The 18,254-nt window shown below is 43.0% G+C and overlaps 1 protein-coding gene across 2 annotated transcripts in view; it reads left to right on the top strand.

Annotated features, from left to right (window-relative positions):
- ANO6 (anoctamin 6) overlaps positions 1 to 17,632 on the top strand; it is a 70,403-nt gene extending 52,771 nt beyond the window's left edge. For both annotated transcript variants that reach the window (XM_033161917.1, XM_033161918.1), the window contains exons 12-20: positions 1,735 to 1,812; positions 3,905 to 4,130; positions 4,955 to 5,124; positions 9,045 to 9,142; positions 10,196 to 10,326; positions 11,022 to 11,227; positions 13,152 to 13,354; positions 14,018 to 14,123; positions 16,056 to 17,632. In XM_033161917.1, the coding sequence (XP_033017808.1) occupies positions 1,735 to 1,812; positions 3,905 to 4,130; positions 4,955 to 5,124; positions 9,045 to 9,142; positions 10,196 to 10,326; positions 11,022 to 11,227; positions 13,152 to 13,354; positions 14,018 to 14,123; positions 16,056 to 16,262 (1,425 nt within the window). In that variant the 3' untranslated portion in view covers positions 16,263 to 17,632. The remainder of the gene's footprint in view (positions 1 to 1,734; positions 1,813 to 3,904; positions 4,131 to 4,954; positions 5,125 to 9,044; positions 9,143 to 10,195; positions 10,327 to 11,021; positions 11,228 to 13,151; positions 13,355 to 14,017; positions 14,124 to 16,055) is intronic.
- Positions 17,633 to 18,254: the final 622 nt, after the last annotated feature.

Here is an 18,254-nt window from a genome sequence, read left to right as displayed (position 1 = left end):
CCTAAATAAATATCTCACCTGAGCTTTATCTCTTTCATTCTGTAGTACAATATAGCAAGAATATTGATACTCACGAAGGCATGCCCGCTAATTTACACCTAATATCATCTTCCCGAACATGGAGAATTCCAGATTAGCATTTATGAATATGTGGCATTTTTCCTACAATATTTTTATTCTATCATTATTATCCTCCAGTATTGAAATCTAGCTTCAGCTCTTTGGGGAAAAAAATCTTTTGTTCTCCATTTTTGGTGCTGAAAAGCAATGAAATTGTTTTCCTCACTGTTTTGTGCTTTGTTGCCAATTCTTGCATGTTTTTGTAATAACATCATAAAGCATATCACCTACCACTCTCACCCAGGGGAAAACTGCTTTCAGGTTATGCTATGGTGATCAGATACCTATTTGTTATTGCACAGCGAGTATAATTGACTTTTACTTTTAAGTCAGTTGATTATTGACCTGAATGGATCTAAATTGCTTGCATCTTGTGTTAAACAATTGCTAATATTAGTGGTGAGATTTTTGAAGCTGCATTATTTCAAGCAAATCTCAGTGCTGTCTCTCTGTTTTCAGCAAAGGGAATTTTCTATAATCCTTTCAAATTGTAAGCTTTTCCTTTGACAGAAACTTAAAAGCACATTTTGCTTCTTTTACTTTTACTTAAAATCAAAAAGGTGGTAGAGCAACTTTTAAACTGATGCCAGGGAGGGAGAAGAGGCATGTCTGCTTTGGAACAAATCATTGTCCATGGATAAAGCAGAAAATATTTGTGATCATTCAAGTGCAGGAGTGGTAGAACCAGACACTGAGAGGACAGTGTCACATGACAGCAATTCAAAGAAGTCAATATATTTTTCACACTATATTTTTCATACATTTGGAAATGATCCACGGAATTACTTTAGGCATGGCCAAGGGCTTCGGAACCTTTTCTCCTTTGAAGAGCATATCCCCAACGTATATCTAGACATTTTTGCCGCCTGAGGCAAAACAGCAAATGGTCCCACCACAGCCGTCACCCACACACTGACACAAATGTCATGGTGCCTAGTACCCAGTGCTGGTTGGTTTATTTTCACCTTCAGAGAGAAGATAGAGTGATAATAAATTAGATAAGCTAACCATCTGCTGCCCTTCCATGACACCCGAAACCTGTCGCCTGACTTAAACAACCTTTCTCTACCTAATAGCAAGGCCAGTTTTGGGGATATCATGCACTGCTTTTGAAATTCCTTTCAATGCCAAAAGCCTTTTCCTAAATGACATTAGGAGAGCTGTTGTTCTGAGAAACCCAAAGCTCCTTTAGATGCATGGAACTAGTTGCATCGTTTTTGGGGGGAGTCCATTTTTGGGGGGTGGGTATGTAACAGCGTTTCTGTGTGCTGCTCTGGTTCGCCAGAAGCGGCTTAGCCATGCTGGCCACATTACCCGGAAGCTGTACACCAGCTCCCTCGGCCAGTAAAGCGAGATGAGCGCCGCAACCCCAGAGTCGTCCGTGACTGGACCTAATGGTCAGGGGTCCATTTACCATTTATGTAATTTTAACATGATAACCTGCCAAAGCCTCTCAAAACTAGATTCAACAATGCTCAGACAGGTTGAGGGCGATATATGAAGCAAAGTATTTTAATCTGGAAACATAAAAAAACACACACAACCTGTTTCACTGAGCTACGTGAAAAAGAAATGTACATAAGGTAATTCTTTCTCGATCTCCTTTCTTCACAGCAAGAAGAGCATATTCCCTACACAGCTTGTGGAAAGTGCATGAGGATGACCTTCTGCACGAGTGCTGTCTTATTCTGGGTAAATTTTCCACTACTGCTGCTTGTCATTTATTTAGCTTCGTCAGCATGATAGATTCTGTAAAGCTTAAATGGTTGTGGCCCCTTCTGGAAGGACAGTTGTTCATGTGGTGGACTCATTTCTCACGGCTGTACTGCTTCAGAATTGCATAGGACTTTTCTTCTCTTAAAAACGAAACACAACCTGCTACATTAATACATTTCTCCACATGGAAATCTAATATCGGAGAAAGTTCTGGCCTGGCATTTTAAAGCTTTTCATGGGTTATTTTTGTCTTAAGAACACTTTGAAAAACAGCTCTCCTTTCAAAGGAGACAGTGCAAGGAACTGCGAGAACTGAGCCATGCGAGCAACTGTGCCTTTAAACTGGAACTCAGAATGGCAAGGATTCCTCACTTTGTTCTCCCTCACGTCCAAGAAAGCCCAGCATCTTTCTTCCTTATGTCAGGCTTGATCCCTTCCCTTGTCCCATTTTCCCTCTTTTTATGCTATCCTGCATTGAATTTCAGGTGTTTTTGCATAGCTGGACTTCTCTCCTGACGGCTCCATTTCTGGATTTCTGTCTCCTTACTCCCATCTCGATCCCCCATCTCTTCTGAACCCCCCTTCTTACCTCTTGTGCATCAGCTTGAGTTCTTGGATACTTTGGCTCATTTCCTTCACAGGTTATATTTCAAAGGTACGTTTTAAAACATCTAAAAATGATACGTATGTGCACAGCAGAACATGATACCAACAGCTTCTATAATAGGACTCATGTTCCAGGGAGCTGAGATAGACAACGGCTGGCCTGGCACTTGGTAGAAAACAACGTTTTTGCCATGAGGTGATGGTCAGTCCAAACCTTGTTACCCTTCCTGCCACTTTTTTCAGACGTGTTGTTCCAGGCATCTGGTTCAATAGTGTGTTGCAGATTAATGGGTCTTTTTTTTTTTACCCGTTTCATTTGATTAAGAGAGCAAAGCAGGGTGTCCTTTCTTCTCCACCCACCCCCCAATTCCAGCCTTAATTCAAAGGAGAAACTAAAAGAAGTCTAGCCCAGCCATGGGTGGGGGGGGGGGGAAATGTGTGACATTGTGGAAGAGTTTCAAAAAAGAGTTCCAATGTGCACTAGCCAACGCCAGTGGTAGGATTGTCATTAGCACGGCTGTAGGTACTGCCATGAAAGTGCTACTGTAGTCTTCCTCTTAAGGAACATACCACAGGGCCAAGAGAAGGAAGAACACTGCAATGAGCAGAGTCAACTGGCAAAAGGAGGAAGCTAAAATTATATTCAGGGCTGGAGGGGTGAAATTTATTACAGTGTGTTGCACTGCATGCTGTTCTTGTGTTCCCGTCTATCTCCCTCTCTCCACTTTTCCTTTCACCCTCCATTTCCAGTTCCCTATGCTCCAATAGATATTGTGGATGCTGTTGTGGAAATGTTTTCTGTACCAGAAATGAAGTAGAAGATTCATAGGTCATATGTTGCCAGCTTTCAAGAAGTAAAATCAGGATGTAAAATCAAAAAGTAAAATCCAGGACAATTTTTCAATTGACTTGCCTAAGATCCAGGACAATTTCACATTTTCCCTCCAGAAATTTCCCCCCAGATGTCAATTCCAGCTTGGAGATCCCAGTACTGTCCAGGAAAATCTGGACATGTGGCAGCCCTAAGACTCAGCGAACCCATATTTACTGCTGGGGGAAATTTAATGTCTTAAAAAAGGAGTTACGATTTGGGAGTTTAATTACGTTCAGGACGTTTAATTATGAGAGGAACAAAATGCATTGTAGGTATATGCATCAGAATAATGGTATATCGATTGCTGTATACAATCAATCAGTGGCATAAAGGAAAGTGCGTGTTAACGATGATATAAATACTTATTGATACATTTAATCACACTTTTAAATAAAATATAAAACTAATATATTTGTATTTATAGTTTCATTTACTTTTCCTGTAATTATATATGTTACTCTGTTTATATAATAAATTCATCAATTAAGTGTGTGTGTGTGTGTGTGTGTGTGTGTGTGCGTGCTATATGTGACACATAAAATATATCATACTTATTACATAGCAGTTATGTTGGTCTTGTGATTTCAGATCCTGCTCATTATTGCCTCGGTTATTGGCATAATTGTTTACAGGCTCTCTGTTTTCCTGGTGTTTTCCGCAACGCTCCCAAGGCACATCAATGGCACTGAAGCCATCCAGAAGTACTTGACTCCACAAGCAGCAACTTCAGTTTCTGCTTCCATCATAAGCTTCATCATCATTATGATTCTGAACATGATCTATGAGAAAGTAGCAATCATGATTACTGACTTTGGTAAGACGATCTCGTGCCCCAGCTACAAAGCCTTTCAGAGTAAATGGAGAAAAAACGTATGTGTTCTTAAGGGGTAACTCAGCAAAACTGGGTGCCTCTGCCATGTATTTGAGAACTTTTCCCACCATTGCTTGCAATGACTTCTAAAGATTTTAAAGTTCAGGCTTTCTCAGTTAACAAAGAAATGACATTCAGCTCCTTGCCTAAGAAATCCTTCTATAGCCAGCATGAAAGATCAATTGTTTACAGCTGTATATTTATGAAACTGACAAAGCATGGAAGATTACTGTAATAATTCCAGCCTTATGAAAATGGATCAGCACTGCATAATGCATTCAATTACATTCGGTATTGTTTATAGATAGCGTAGCCGTTTTCTTGTAAATAAAAAGGGAAAGAATCACTGTTTGAAACCCTTCATGCCTTCCTTAGTAAATAGCGAAAACAGAACAAACACTGCTGTTTCCCTTCCCATCCAGGTCATTTACATTAAAGGAGCTGTCCTATTTTGGCGCATCTAAAGTAGCTTCATTTTAATATTCTTTCATTTGCATCACATCAAAATGTTATGTTCATTATGTATTGAATCTGCTGGAGGCTTTTTGCATTGAGAATTGCTGCTTGTTCTTGTGTGGAAGAGCACATACCCCCCCCCCCTTTTATAACATGTTGTCATGAAATTAACATAATGGCTACAGTATATTAGAGAACTCCAAATAATCTAAATTATAAAGATGTAAATTGTATTCAAGTCTGCAACATACATATCTCTAAAGCTCTTCTCGATTTAACCATTTCTCTCTCCCTCACCCCTTAAACTACAGAACTACCAAGGACGCAGACCGATTATGAAAACAGCCTCACCATGAAGATGTTCTTATTCCAATTTGTCAACTATTATTCTTCCTGTTTCTACATTGCATTCTTTAAGGGTAAATTTGTAGGTTACCCTGGCGACCCTGTTTATTGGCTGGGGAAATACAGAAATGAAGAGGTATGAATGAACTACCTGCAGTGGGTTTTCCTCTCTTCATTTTTAATTTTAATTTTTTTTTGAGCTAGAAGTGTTAGGGTCAAACCAGATGTTACATATAGATGGAAGTAACATTAGCCAAATATCATTTTTAAAGAATTTTTGTGCAGAAGGGAAAGCAGATGCTTAACCCTTTCCTGACTAACTGCTTTTCATGAACTTCATAAGTAGGAAAACAGACAGAAGATGAATGCTGCTGCTGCTGCTGCGCTTTTCCCAGTTCCCCCTTCAAAAGCTTAATTTGATTTTTGAAAAGCCCATCATGGTAATATTATACATGTATGCGTGTAACATCTAGTTTGGCCCTGAATCTTCGCCACTTCATCAGTTTCAAGAGATACATGGGAAGCAGTGGTGGTGTTAAAGTTTGGTGGGATTGGGATCTTGCAATGGTAAACTGAAGAATTTAGCTTCACAGCTACCGCCATTTTGAGCTGAGTCCGTAGTCCTCCAAGCTCATATTCCACGAAACCTCAGGTGCCACAGCTGATCCCCCCTCCCCCCCCCAAAAAATAACTTAGCTGCAATGATTTAGGGAAGTTTTTAATGTTTGAAGTTTTATTCTGTTTTTAATGTTCTGTTGAAAGCCGCCCAGAGTGGCTGGGGAAACCCAGCCAGATGGGTGGGGTAGAAGTAATAACATGATGATGATGATGATGATGATGATGATGATGGAGAGGCCTCACAAAATGGTCAATATTGCTTGAAATAGCAGGTGATTTGCTTACTTCCCCTAATGGCTGTGAACACTGCAAATGGCAATACCACTATAGACTCTGCAGGGAGGTGGGACCAATTCGGATGGTCCGCCCCCGCCACTTAATGGATCCAAATGGTTTCCAGAGAGTGGTAGGGGATACTTTATCCCATGTTGATGGCCTTTCAGCCGATTCCCTGGTGGCCCGCTGGAATGTGGAGCTAACCAGGGCTATTGACTGTTTGGCTCCGAAGCGCCCTCTCCGGTTGCATGGAGCCCGGACAGCCCCGTGGTTTTCCCCGGAGCTGAGGGCGATGAAACAATCGTTGAGACAGCTAGAGCGCCGGTGGCAGAAAACCCATTCTGAATCCGACCGAACACAGGTTAGAGCTCAACGTCGAGCCTACCAAGTGGCGATAGCGACGGCAAAGAAGACTTTCTTCACCGCCTCTATTGCATCTGCGGAAAATAGCAGCAGGAGACTCTTTCAGGTGGTTCGGAATTTATCGGAGCCACCTTCGTCATCGGGGCCTGGTAGGGACCCCAAGATCTCCTGCAATGCGTTTGCAAAGTTTTTTGCGGATAAAATCGCTCAGATTCGGAAAGAGATAGACTCCACCATGGGAGCAGGGCCAGGGCGGGAGAGTGCCAGAGTCCTGTCTAGTCCAGTTGCGTGGGATCAATTTCAGTCTGTTACCTCCGAGGATGTGGACAGGCTGCTTGGACGAGTGAAACCAACCACCTGTCTCCTTGATCCTTGCCCATCCTGGCTTATAAAAGCTAGCCGGGAGGGGCTGGGCGATGGGCTGCGTGGGGTGGTGAATGCTTCCCTCTGTGAGGGAGCCTTCCCAGCCCCGCTGAAAGAGGCGGTCATTAAACCGCTTCTTAAAAAAACATCTTTAGACCCGGCCAATATGGCCAACTATCGCCCAGTCTCAAATCTACCATTCTTGGGCAAGGTGATTGAGCGAGTGGTTGCTGAACAACTCCAGGCACGCCTGGAAGAAGCGGACCATTTGGATCCCTTCCAATCGGGATTCAGGCCTCACCATGGGACTGAAACCGCCTTGGTCGCGCTGGTCGATGATCTCCGGCGGGCTAGGGACAAAGGTGAGAGCTGTTTCCTAGTTCTGCTGGATCTCTCAGCGGCCTTTGATACCATCGACCATAACATCCTTCTAGACCGGCTAGAGGGGTTGGGAGCTGGAGGCACTGTTATACAGTGGTTCCGCTCCTTCCTCCTGGGCCGTGTTCAGAAAGTGGTGGTGGGGGATGAGTGTTCAGACCCCTGGGCTCTCACTTGTGGGGTGCCTCAGGGTTCTGTCCTCTCCCCCATGCTTTTTAATATCTATATGAAGCCGCTGGGAGAGATCATCAGGGGGTTTGGGCTGGGTGTTCATCAGTATGCAGATGATACCCAGCTCTACCTCTCTTTCAAATCAGAACCAGTGAAGGCCGTGAAGGTCCTGTGTGAGTGCCTGGAGGCGGTTGGAGGATGGATGGCGGCTAACAGATTGAGGTTGAATCCTGACAAGACAGAAGTACTGTTTTGGGGGGACAGGAGGAGGGCAGGTGTGGAGGATTCCCTGGTCCTGAATGGGGTAACTGTGCCCCTGAAGGACCAGGTGCGCAGCCTGGGAGTCATTTTGGACTCACAGCTGTCCATGGAAGCGCAGGTTAATTCTGTATCCAGGGCAGCTGTCTACCAGCTCCACCTGGTACGCAGGCTGAGACCCTACCTGCCCGCGGACTGTCTCACCAAGGTGGTGCTTGCTCTGGTTATCTCCCGCTTGGACTACTGCAATGCGCTCTATGTGGGGCTACCTTTGAAGGTGACCCGGAAACTGCAATTAATCCAAAATGCGGCAGCTAGACTGGTGACTGGGAGTGGCCGCCGGGACCACATAACACCGGTCCTGAGAGATCTGCATTGGCTCCCAGTACGTTTCCGAGCACAATTCAAAGTGTTGGTGCTGACCTTTAAAGCCCTAAACGGCCTCGGTCCTGTATACCTGAAGGAGCGTCTCCACCCCCATCATTCAGCCCGGACACTGAGATCCAGCACCGAGGGCCTTCTGTCGGTTCCCTCACTGCGAGAAGCAAAACTACAGGGAACCAGGCAGAGGGCCTTCTCGGTAGTGGCGCCCGCCCTGTGGAACGCCCTCCCATCACAGGTCAGGGAAATAAACAACTACCTGACATTCAGAAAAAACCTGAAGGCAGCCCTTTTTAGGGAAGTTTTTAATGTTTGATATTTTTGTATTTGATTTCTGTTGGAAGCCGCCCAGAGTGGCTGGGGAAATCCAGCCAGATGGGCGGGGTACAAATAATAAATATTATTATTATTATTAGACAACATGGCGCTGTTACTATTCTGAAGCTGTATAAAGAACCTTTGGGGCTGCTTCAGCCCCTCCACTCTCCCCACCCCAACTCCACTTACCTAAATTGTGAGAAATGTAACTGCCCTGAATCGGGTCAGGGCACTGACAGAACCAGATAGGGCCAGCCCAAGACATCTTGTTGCCGAAGACAAGGGAAACGTGGTGCCTTTCACTCTGTGATTCTTCTTTCAACACTGACAATAGGACACAAACCTGCACCATATCTGAGGACAGCAAGCTAGCTTTTAGACCCAAGGCAGGCAGCTGCAAGGCACTCAGAACCCTCCAACTTCTTGCTTCGCTCTGCCTAATAGCAGGGTAAGTTCTGGAAGTAGGCTTCTGAGTGAGTGTCCTTGACTGCAAGATTAACTATATGCTATCCCCACACTGGTAATCAATTATTTTGGAGGGCTTAGATTATGCTTAAAGGTAAATGTAGTTCTGCTGCAGACATTACACAAGTTTAACATCTAAACTCTGTGGGCTGAAGACCCCAGGAGCCATATGTAAGCTATTCTTTGCTTTTCGGAGAAAAAGTCTGGTATAAATGAAGCAAATTTATTAAAAATGAAGGTGTTACATTTTTTAGTAATAATCACCAATGTTAAGATGGTTTGTGCATTTTTCTGGATAGTTATCTGAATAGAATGATGCTAAACAAAACACTATGCTAGTCTTTTTGAAGTAACAGAATATATTTTAATATAATGTTTTAATTAATTGAAAGTTGGTTCCCTGCAGCTAATGAGCTGGAAAAATTCATGTCACACACCCCCCCCTTCTTCTTCTTCCAATCCTAGTGTGATCCAGGTGGATGTCTCCTTGAACTTACAACACAACTGACAATAATAATGGGAGGCAAAGCAATCTGGAATAATATACAAGAAGTGCTTCTTCCGTAAGTAAACACTGTTGATAGCTAGGAGTCAAAACTTTTAGTGAACCTGAATTTGAACCTCTTGGTTGCTTTGAGGTCACAGCAGAAGGCAGCCACTAAAACACAAAAAGCTGCAACTGTTTGTTGTTGTTTTTTTTAAAAAAAAAGTGGTTTAATGATCAGAAATTCATGAGGACTCCATAGGAGGTGAGAAAGGGCCTCATCCAATCCTACAGATTTGGGAAATATTAATGAACAATGAGATAGTTGTGTCTTAATTTTGCTTTCTGAAACGTGAGACTGGTTCAAACTATGACATTGAGTTACGTCTCAGAATGTTGGAAATTCTAAGAAACAAGTGTCAGTTGATTAAAGCAAAGGTCCAGGAACATTAGTCTCCATCAATGGAAAACACAGCAACATGTGCTTTTGCCCATGAAGAGGTCATGAATAGAATCCCTATTCTCTATTGTTTTGTCTCCATTTTTTTTAAAAAAAAAAGGGGGGGTAGAAAAATGAGGATCCAAACAGGCCAAATCCAGCAGAGGCTAAACCAGGGGTCCCCAAACTAAGGCCCAGGGGCCGGATGCGGCCCAATTGCCTTCTAAATCTGGCCCGTGGACGGTCCGGGAATCAGCGTGTTTTTACATGAGTAGAATGTGTCCTTTTATTTAAAATGCATCTCTGGGTTATTTGTGGGGCCTGCCTGGTGTTTTTATATGAGTAGAATATGTCCTTTTATTTAAAATGCATCTCTGGGTTATTTGTGGGGCATAGGAATTCGTTCATTTCCCACCCCCTCAAAATATAGTCCAGCCCCCCACAATGTCTGAGGGACAGTGGACCGGCCCCCTGCTGAAAAAGTTTGCTGACCCCTGGGCTATACACATGAAATAATGAATGGATCTTCCAGTGTAACATAGAGCTTGACCTTGGCTGTATCCGCCGGAAAAGGCAAAACTGAGCCCATTATTATCTCAAAACAAAGAGGGAGACTTAGCTATTACATGTTGGACAAAAATTGCATGGTTTCTACCATAAAGAATAAATCAAGCTGGTGATCTTCATTCATAGGTGGCTTAAGAACCTGATTGGAAGATTTTGTTCAGCTGCACGATCTGAAAAAGTTGTCCCTCGCTGGGAACAGGACTACCACCTGCAACCCATTGGCAAACTTGGATTGTTTTATGAGTATCTTGAAATGGGTAAGCTGGCTGCTATAATTCTCTTTAATAATTAACCTTCTATTAAATAATTATCGGTACAAACCCGTAAAAGCAGGATGGATGGATTTTGCTAAATTGGATGGCTGTGGTATTCCTTTCTTAAAAAGAAAAAAAAATCTGAACATAGAGTATTTAACTGTGATTGTACACAAGACATTAGGGTTGCAGTTCTATATACACTTACCTGAGAGTAAACACCTCTGAATACAGTGGGGCTTTACTACAGAGTGAACAACCACATGCTTGTTCTCTAACTGTACTATTTAATGTTGCTCTCTTGCAAATATATTTATATATATATATGATTTCCACACACCCCATGTCCTGATTGGCATTATAAATTCCTTTTTACAATGCTGTTGGTTTCTTGCTGGCTACAGAGTGCAGATAATGAATGGAATCAACTAAGTATTACTCAAAGTAGTTTACTCTGAGCGAATCAATGAAGATGACTAAGATAGGTCCGATACTTTCAATGGATCTAGTCTGAGTAAATCTTAGTTGAATATCACCCATAGACTTTGGGTAACTTTCCCATACTTTTCTGATCCAAGAACCCAGCTCTTTCAAGTGATCTAGAGTAGCTCTGTTTAGCTACTGGGTTTGGCATGCCTGACTTCTGAAAGCGCACTAATTAATATTTCACCAGTGTTTGTCACATTTCTCATTGGCAGTTATACAGTTTGGATTTGTCACTTTGTTTGTGGCCTCATTCCCACTGGCTCCCCTTCTGGCACTTATGAACAATTTACTGGAAATACGTATAGATGCCTGGAAGATTACCACACAGTTCAGGCGCATAGTTCCTCAGAAGGCTCAGGACATAGGAGCATGGCAGCCAATCATGCAAGGAATAGCTCTCCTTGCTGTGGTGACCAATGTAAGTACAGTCTTTAAGTAGTGACAATTTGGGATCTGAAATGCCAAACGGTTGTTTCCCATGGGGAAGTGTTCTTCAATCACTTATAATGTCCGCTCTCCACATTCGCACCTTTGAACAATATGAAATTGTTGACATGTTAGAGGTTCTCCATTTCCTTGAGGAATCAGAAGTCCAGCGACAGTGGTACCAATGTTTGGTTGCTTGGTTGTTGTTGTTTTTTATGAGATACCAATTAAGACTCATGATGCCTTTGTGATATCTGTTTGCATACAAGCTGACCATCTTGGGTTGTACTTCATTGTGCATTCTATCTTGTTCTTATTTTGTATTGTGCTTTAAATTGTTATGACCCATTACAAGACAATGTGTGATGACAGCTGGTATATAAATATTATAAATTAAATAAGCACATTCCCTTTGCTGTCTCTTTCTCCCTTTGAGGACAGGGTCAACAAACCCTACTGTAGTGAATTTTGCTAAGGCTCTGCGGTAGGAGTTTCCACTCAATTAAACTGGATGGTGCCAGGTTAAGTGTCCAAAATTTACTGGTAGCTGGCACCATGCTAGAGGCATTCCCCTTTCTCTTTCACACAGGAGGAGGGAACGCATCTTCTGAGATGCCTCCGGCAACACTAGTAAGTCACTTTAAAAGAAATCCTGTGTGATTTTTCTCCGGAGTCGCCATTTTCTTCATCTAAAAAGTTCAGTTGTTTTCAAATGGATTCAGGTGGTTTGATCATAGGACAGACAAATAATTATTGCCACCTAAGTTTTACTCAGAGCTGACTTATTGAAATTAATGGATCAAAGTTTGCCATGGCTATTAATTTCAAGTGGGTCTACTCTTGAGTAGAACTAGCACGGAATGCAACCCTTAGTAACAATATCCACTGAAAATGCGCAGTGGCCCAGGAAGCCTGACTGTCATAACCGCAGCAGAGGCTTTCTAAAATAATAAAATAAAATAAAATAAATCCCTAAAATAGTTGATGCCATGCTTCTTTTACAGCAAGTTCCATTTCTTTCCACTTTATGGATTACTCTGCAAAACTGGCAGAACTTTAAGTGGATATTGTACAAATCTACCTTGGCACTTAAGAGTTCATGCAGCAGAGCTGACATTGCTATATTCAGTTGCCAAGCATAAGCCCAGTTCTCATTTGTTCTGGGTAATAGGAAAAGTGATCACGTCTTGGAACATTGAAATCAGAGTATTTTTTTAGTGTGATCCTCTCTTTATATATACAGTATATAAAAAACACAGCCTACAAATGTTGGAGGGAATTTATTTTTACAGAGTATCCAGAAGAATATATTCTCCTGTGTATGTCATCACTGCTATTGCACATCTGGAAATCATTTAAAGAGGTGAAAGTTTATGTGGGAAGAATACTGGAGGGGGGATGGAGAGAAAAGCAGCGTAAAGAGCAAATAAGTTGCACTGAATTCCAAATAATGTTTTGCAATAACTCAGTGTTCTTATACATAGGAAAAGTGGGAAGCGGGGGCAGTGTTAGAAAGGTATAATATTGCGATCGCTCAGAGGGTGTTCCCTACTAGTATGCAAAAACCTGATTCTTATAATCATTCTTGCAAAGCCACCAGGGTATTACATCCACAGTTTATTGCATGCATTGTGTGGTCGTCTGTCAGGGAAAAGCTGCTTATGCTTTATCCCACCCTCCCACAGGGACACAGACCATTGCACATAGCCTGTTGTGGGTACAGTCATAATGGAAACAGGAAGGGAGTTGAGATTTTTTTGCCAGCCAGAAACTGTGATGCACTTCTGTTTTGTACAATAATATATTTCCCATTTCCAGACAGATACAGACACACACACACACACACACTCCCTTTGTATAAAATTCTACCTAGATGCAGTTAAATCTTGCCCATTTCCCTCTCTTTTCAAATGCAGGCAATGATAATTGCTTTTACGTCCGATATGATTCCACGCCTGGTGTATTACTGGTCATTTTCCATTCCTCCCTATGGAAGTCAGAGCACTTACACCATGAAGGGGTACATAAACAACACACTTTCCGTCTTTGCTGTGTCAGACTTCAGAAACGAAAGCAGGCCAGTCGCTCTTCCCGTGTTTGCCAACCAGACAACATGCAGGCAAGTGTATTTTCCCATTTAAAATAGCATATATATGTGTGTGTGGATATATACAGTCGTACCTTGGTTCTGGAACGCCTTGTGAGTCAAACGTTTTGGCTCCCAAACGGCGCAAACCCAGAAGTGAGTGTTTGCAAATGTTCTTTGGAACCTGAACGTCTGACGCGGCTTCCACAGCTTCCAGTTGGCAATCGGAAGTGGTGCCTTGGTTTCCGAACGTTTTCGAAATCAAATGGACTTCTGGAATGGATTCCGTTCGACTTCCAAGGTCTGACTGTATATTCTCTCTCTCTCTCTCATACACACGTGTCTTTACTTATACTTTACTTCTCAGCATTGTAAAGTAGTAATAGTAAACAATGGTCAAAATAGAAGATAAAAGAATAAAAGATTGTTTAGTTTCTACAAAATAATGCATTTCAGTAGATGTGATTTATCTGCATTTCGTTCTCATTATGGGACAGCTGCATATTCCTGCATTGCAGGGGGTTGAACTAGATGATCCTCAGGGTCCCTTCTGGCTCTACAATTCTACAATTACACTCTGCTTAACTTGTGTGTTGCCTTATCGGGAGAATGGGATGGATTTTGCTCCCCCTTCTGGTCTGAGTGCCATATTGCAGAGTCTGCTGAAATGATTGCTTCATTGTCTTTGACTGTTAGGTACCGGGATTTCAGATACCCCCCTGGGCATGAACATCAATATGAACACAATATCTATTACTGGCATGTTATTGCTGCCAAACTCTCATTCATCATTGTCATGGAGGTCAGTATATTTCCCCCTAAAAGGAGTTTCTTCATCATTTTGTATTTAAAACCATGTCAGCATGTGTCTTCCATTCCTTCACCCTAAAGTTGCAGTAGTGCCCTTTGTATACCTTGAGTAAGCCCATCCCAGCCATGCAATGGGGTGAAAATTTCTCAGGCATGTTTTTCAGAAATTTCCTGGTGTGATCCTCATGAAAATCAATAAATTTGGGTGGGGGAATTGTGGGGGGTGGGTGTGGAATCAGCAAACAGATTTTTCTGATCTAAATGGAAACAAAACTTGCCATGCAGTTTTGGTGCAGCCTACCTTAATGGCATACTTTTCGGAAGAAAAACATAGGGAACTTGTGCAGAATGAAATCCTCATGAATGTCCTCCATCTAAAGCAAGTCTAAACAAAAGCTACCAGTTCTTCCCTCTCTCCTCTTCGGTGGACGGTGGAGAAATACTGAGCAAAACTTGAATACTGTTTTTTGGGTGTGTGTTTTTTGGACTGCCTTTCTGAAGACTGAGATGGGGGAAAACAAAAAGGCAAAAGGTTTGTGAATGCATTTTAAAAATTACGTTATTAGTAGCTATTTTTTTAACTCTGCCTGTAAGGATAATAAACTCCACTAAGATCTCTGCCTGCCACCCTAGTTGGGAGTTAAAAGGAAAGCCTGCAAAAAAGAAAAAGAAAAAAGAGCCATTGCACACACAAAAACTGATTTTTGCCTTCACTTGATTAACTATTAATTTTTTTAAAGACTTTTGTGTATTGCTTAATTATTCACACTTCTAAGCCGTGTCCTTTTTCATCAAAACAATCCACAGAAAATGGGACAATGAAGCAATAAATGTTTATCATAAAACTGGACTACCTCATAGTGCCTGCTGGAAAAAAGAAAGTCTGATTCAGGCACCTGAAGTTCCGCAGTAATAATTTTATTATTTATACCCCGCCCATCTGTCTGCAAGGAAGGGGCTTGTCTAATCTCGGTTGGGATGGAATCCCACAGTCTTGGGCCCACAGCACTGAATGCACAGGATGGCAGAGATGGTGCAAAAGATCAAATACATTCAAACTTTCAGCTCGGGGAAACACTGTTTCTTCACAAAGGGGGTAAATGGGCAGCTAGGAAGCTGCTGTCCCCCCCCCCCAGAGTCTGTCCCCAGGGAGGACTCCAATAAGGGTCCTTCTCTGTCCATATTGCACAAACAGTGCATAGCTCTGTGGTCTCCGTGGTAGGTAGCACATTGGGATGGCACAGATAAACAGCTGCATGGCTGGCACTTTCCTAGCAGGGAGCGGAGGGAGAAATAAATTGCCACCTGGGCATGCTCTCAGAAACTCTCTTAGCAACCAGCAGGAAACCTTAAAGAAACACTTCCCCTTGCCGTGCATTAGAGCAGACCAATATGTCAGGTTGTTTCTTTGCATCTCCAGATTAGATCTATCCTTTGAAATGAATGTGAATGTGCAGATCCTCGTGTGTCTGAGTGCACATAGGTCATACCTGCACTATGAATTTAAAGTGCTATTGTATCATTTTAAACAGTAATGGCTTCCTCCCCCCCCCCCCAAAAAAAGAATCCTGGGAACTGCAGTTTGCTAAGGGTGCTGAGAAATGTTGGGAGACCTCTATTGCCCTGCCACAGTTGCCAAAGTGGTATAACAATCAATCTCCTTTCCCGGGGAATTCTGGGAATTGCAGTTCTGTGAAGGGAATAGGAGTCACCTAACCTGACAATTCTCAGCACCCTTAAGAAACTGCAATACCCAGAATTCTTTGGGGGAAGCGGTGACATTTAAAGTGGTGTAGCAGCGCTTTAAATGTGTTTTGCAGATTGCGACAAAAGTCAATAACTGGGCAATGTAGCTCTCTTTTATAATGGTTGTATATTCTGAGTAGCTGACTCTGTTTGTGTCCCCTCCCCCTCCCCCATCCAGCACGTCATCTACTTCGTGAAATTTGCTATTTCACACATAATTCCGGATGTGTCAAAGAAAACCAAAAGCAAAATTAAACGGGAGAAATATCTAATACAGACACTCCTGCATGAGAATCCTCTGAAAGCTATGAAGAAAAATATGGGGAGCATCGCCGACAAAATATTAAAAGGCGCAGGTGGCACTTTCCGACCTAAAACTGAATAGAGACATGACGGCCTGACAGTGCTTAACCAGTGTGGGCTTGCTTGTGGTGTGTGAATCTTTCTACCAAAACAAAAAAACAAAGGGATCGGACCAAAGACTTGGTAGAACGTAACTGCAAAGGAAGAAGTGAATACTCGTAAACAGAATGGACAAGTATTTCATCGTGGTTTTTGTTGGCTGTTACAAAGGGGCTGTCCTAATCTAAACTTTTTTGGTGTGCCTTCCGGCTGTATGCCATTTGAAACCAAACCTCAGAAACCAAACCACTTGTCTTAAGAGTGACACGGCTTATTCGGACCAGTTTTGAATACTTTGTCTGCCTTGTCCAGCTTTATCAAACTGGGTAGTAATGGACACTGCGGCAAGGAGGGGAAACGGGGCTACATACGCTGGCCTCAGCCTTGAGCCCCCTCCGTTCAAATGTACAGCCTGCACAAAATGAATTAAAGCAAAATGACAATCCAAAGGTAAGGGGGGAAACCACTCTTGTGTTCCATAAAGCCTTAAGAGGTATGTATACTGAAGGGAACTCACTAATGGCCAATCAGGAGTGGCCAGTGCAGTGGGGTAGGGACACGCCCCTGCTCCCCTGACAGCAGTGCTGCTCCTGCTGCTCAATGGGGCAGTGCAGGGCTGGGGCTGGGTGGCAGTGATGGGGAGGCAGCACAGGTGCAGCAGCAGAGCAAATCCAGCATCTCCTTCCTGCACAGGCCCCAACTGGCTGCTATGCTGCCCCATCCCATTAAGGAGCAGCAGAACCACTGCTGTACGAGCAGCCGCATGGCCTTGCTCCCCTGCACGGGCTGCTCCTGCAGTCAGCATAATATGAAGGGATTTGCATCCCAGTCAGAGCCGTACCGCCACTGGCACCTCTGCAGGTTAGAAGAGCCACAGAAGAGTGGACGCTTCAGACCTGCCTGTGTTTTTGCTCTGTGCTCTCTAATTTTCCACCTCTCATTTCAACCTGAATGTCTCTAGAAGTCTCTGGCAAGTAGTTCACAGTGCTAGCAGACATTACTGTTTCGCTTCATGGATCTATAGCCATTCTTCTGTTTCACTGGAATCCCAAGCTCATGTTGATTTCTGGAGAATGTTTGAGTGTTCAGCTGCCATCTTAAACTATTGAGCTTCAAAATGCAGAGTGGAAGATCTTGCACTGGTTTGTAGTTCTGACTATGGACATGTCAGGCCTGATCAATGTAATGCATTACAAAAGGCACCATCAAGAAATATTAGTAAATGGGATGGAGAAAGCCTTTTCAATCATTCAGAATGTTGAACAAATATTCAAGTCCCAACTTCCAGACTATGAGAGCATTGTGTCTGTTGATCCATGGGTATTTACACACACACACACACACACACACACACACACACACACCCCTCACTTCACTTGGACATGCAACCACACAGAGGAAGAGATATCTCCATGTGGCTGCGTATATAATAATTTGATTCAGGTAAGTGTGGGGTGGGTGGGTGTATACATAAGCAAGTGTGAATTCTGAGTTGGCCTAATAGATTTTGCTGCTTCAGGTGAAGGACAAAATGGTGGACCCACATACTCTGTGTGCCGAAGGTGACCAGACTGGCAGTAAAAGTACATGACACACACAACTCTACCCTCCAACATCTCACCATTGAGCCTCACCCTCATTATCTGTCACCTGAGGCAGCTGCCTCCTTGGGCCTAATGGTAGAGCTAGCCTTGATTCTAAAGAGGTCAATAAGACAATGGTCTGATGTGTAACTTGTGTCACCAGCAAAGGAATATTTAGAATGGGGTGCAGTTTATAGTGTTTTATCATCAGGGGTGCCAACTTGAATAAAATGTTTGGGGGCATGTGTGGAGATAATCCCTGCCCCACAAAATTGATCACAAGGTGTGGTGCACGCACTCCATTTGAATGGCAATGCCCATCAACTGGAGAGGAGCTCAAATATTTTACGGGGGTGGGGGACACAAAGGGACCTCAGCCCCTAGGAGTTGAC

The sequence above is a fragment of the Lacerta agilis genome, chromosome 10 (genome assembly GCF_009819535.1).
Source record: "Lacerta agilis isolate rLacAgi1 chromosome 10, rLacAgi1.pri, whole genome shotgun sequence".
NCBI lineage: Eukaryota > Metazoa > Chordata > Lepidosauria > Squamata > Lacertidae > Lacerta > Lacerta agilis.
The sequence above is the reverse complement of the archived record's forward strand: the minus strand, read 5'-3'. Positions and strand labels throughout refer to the sequence as shown.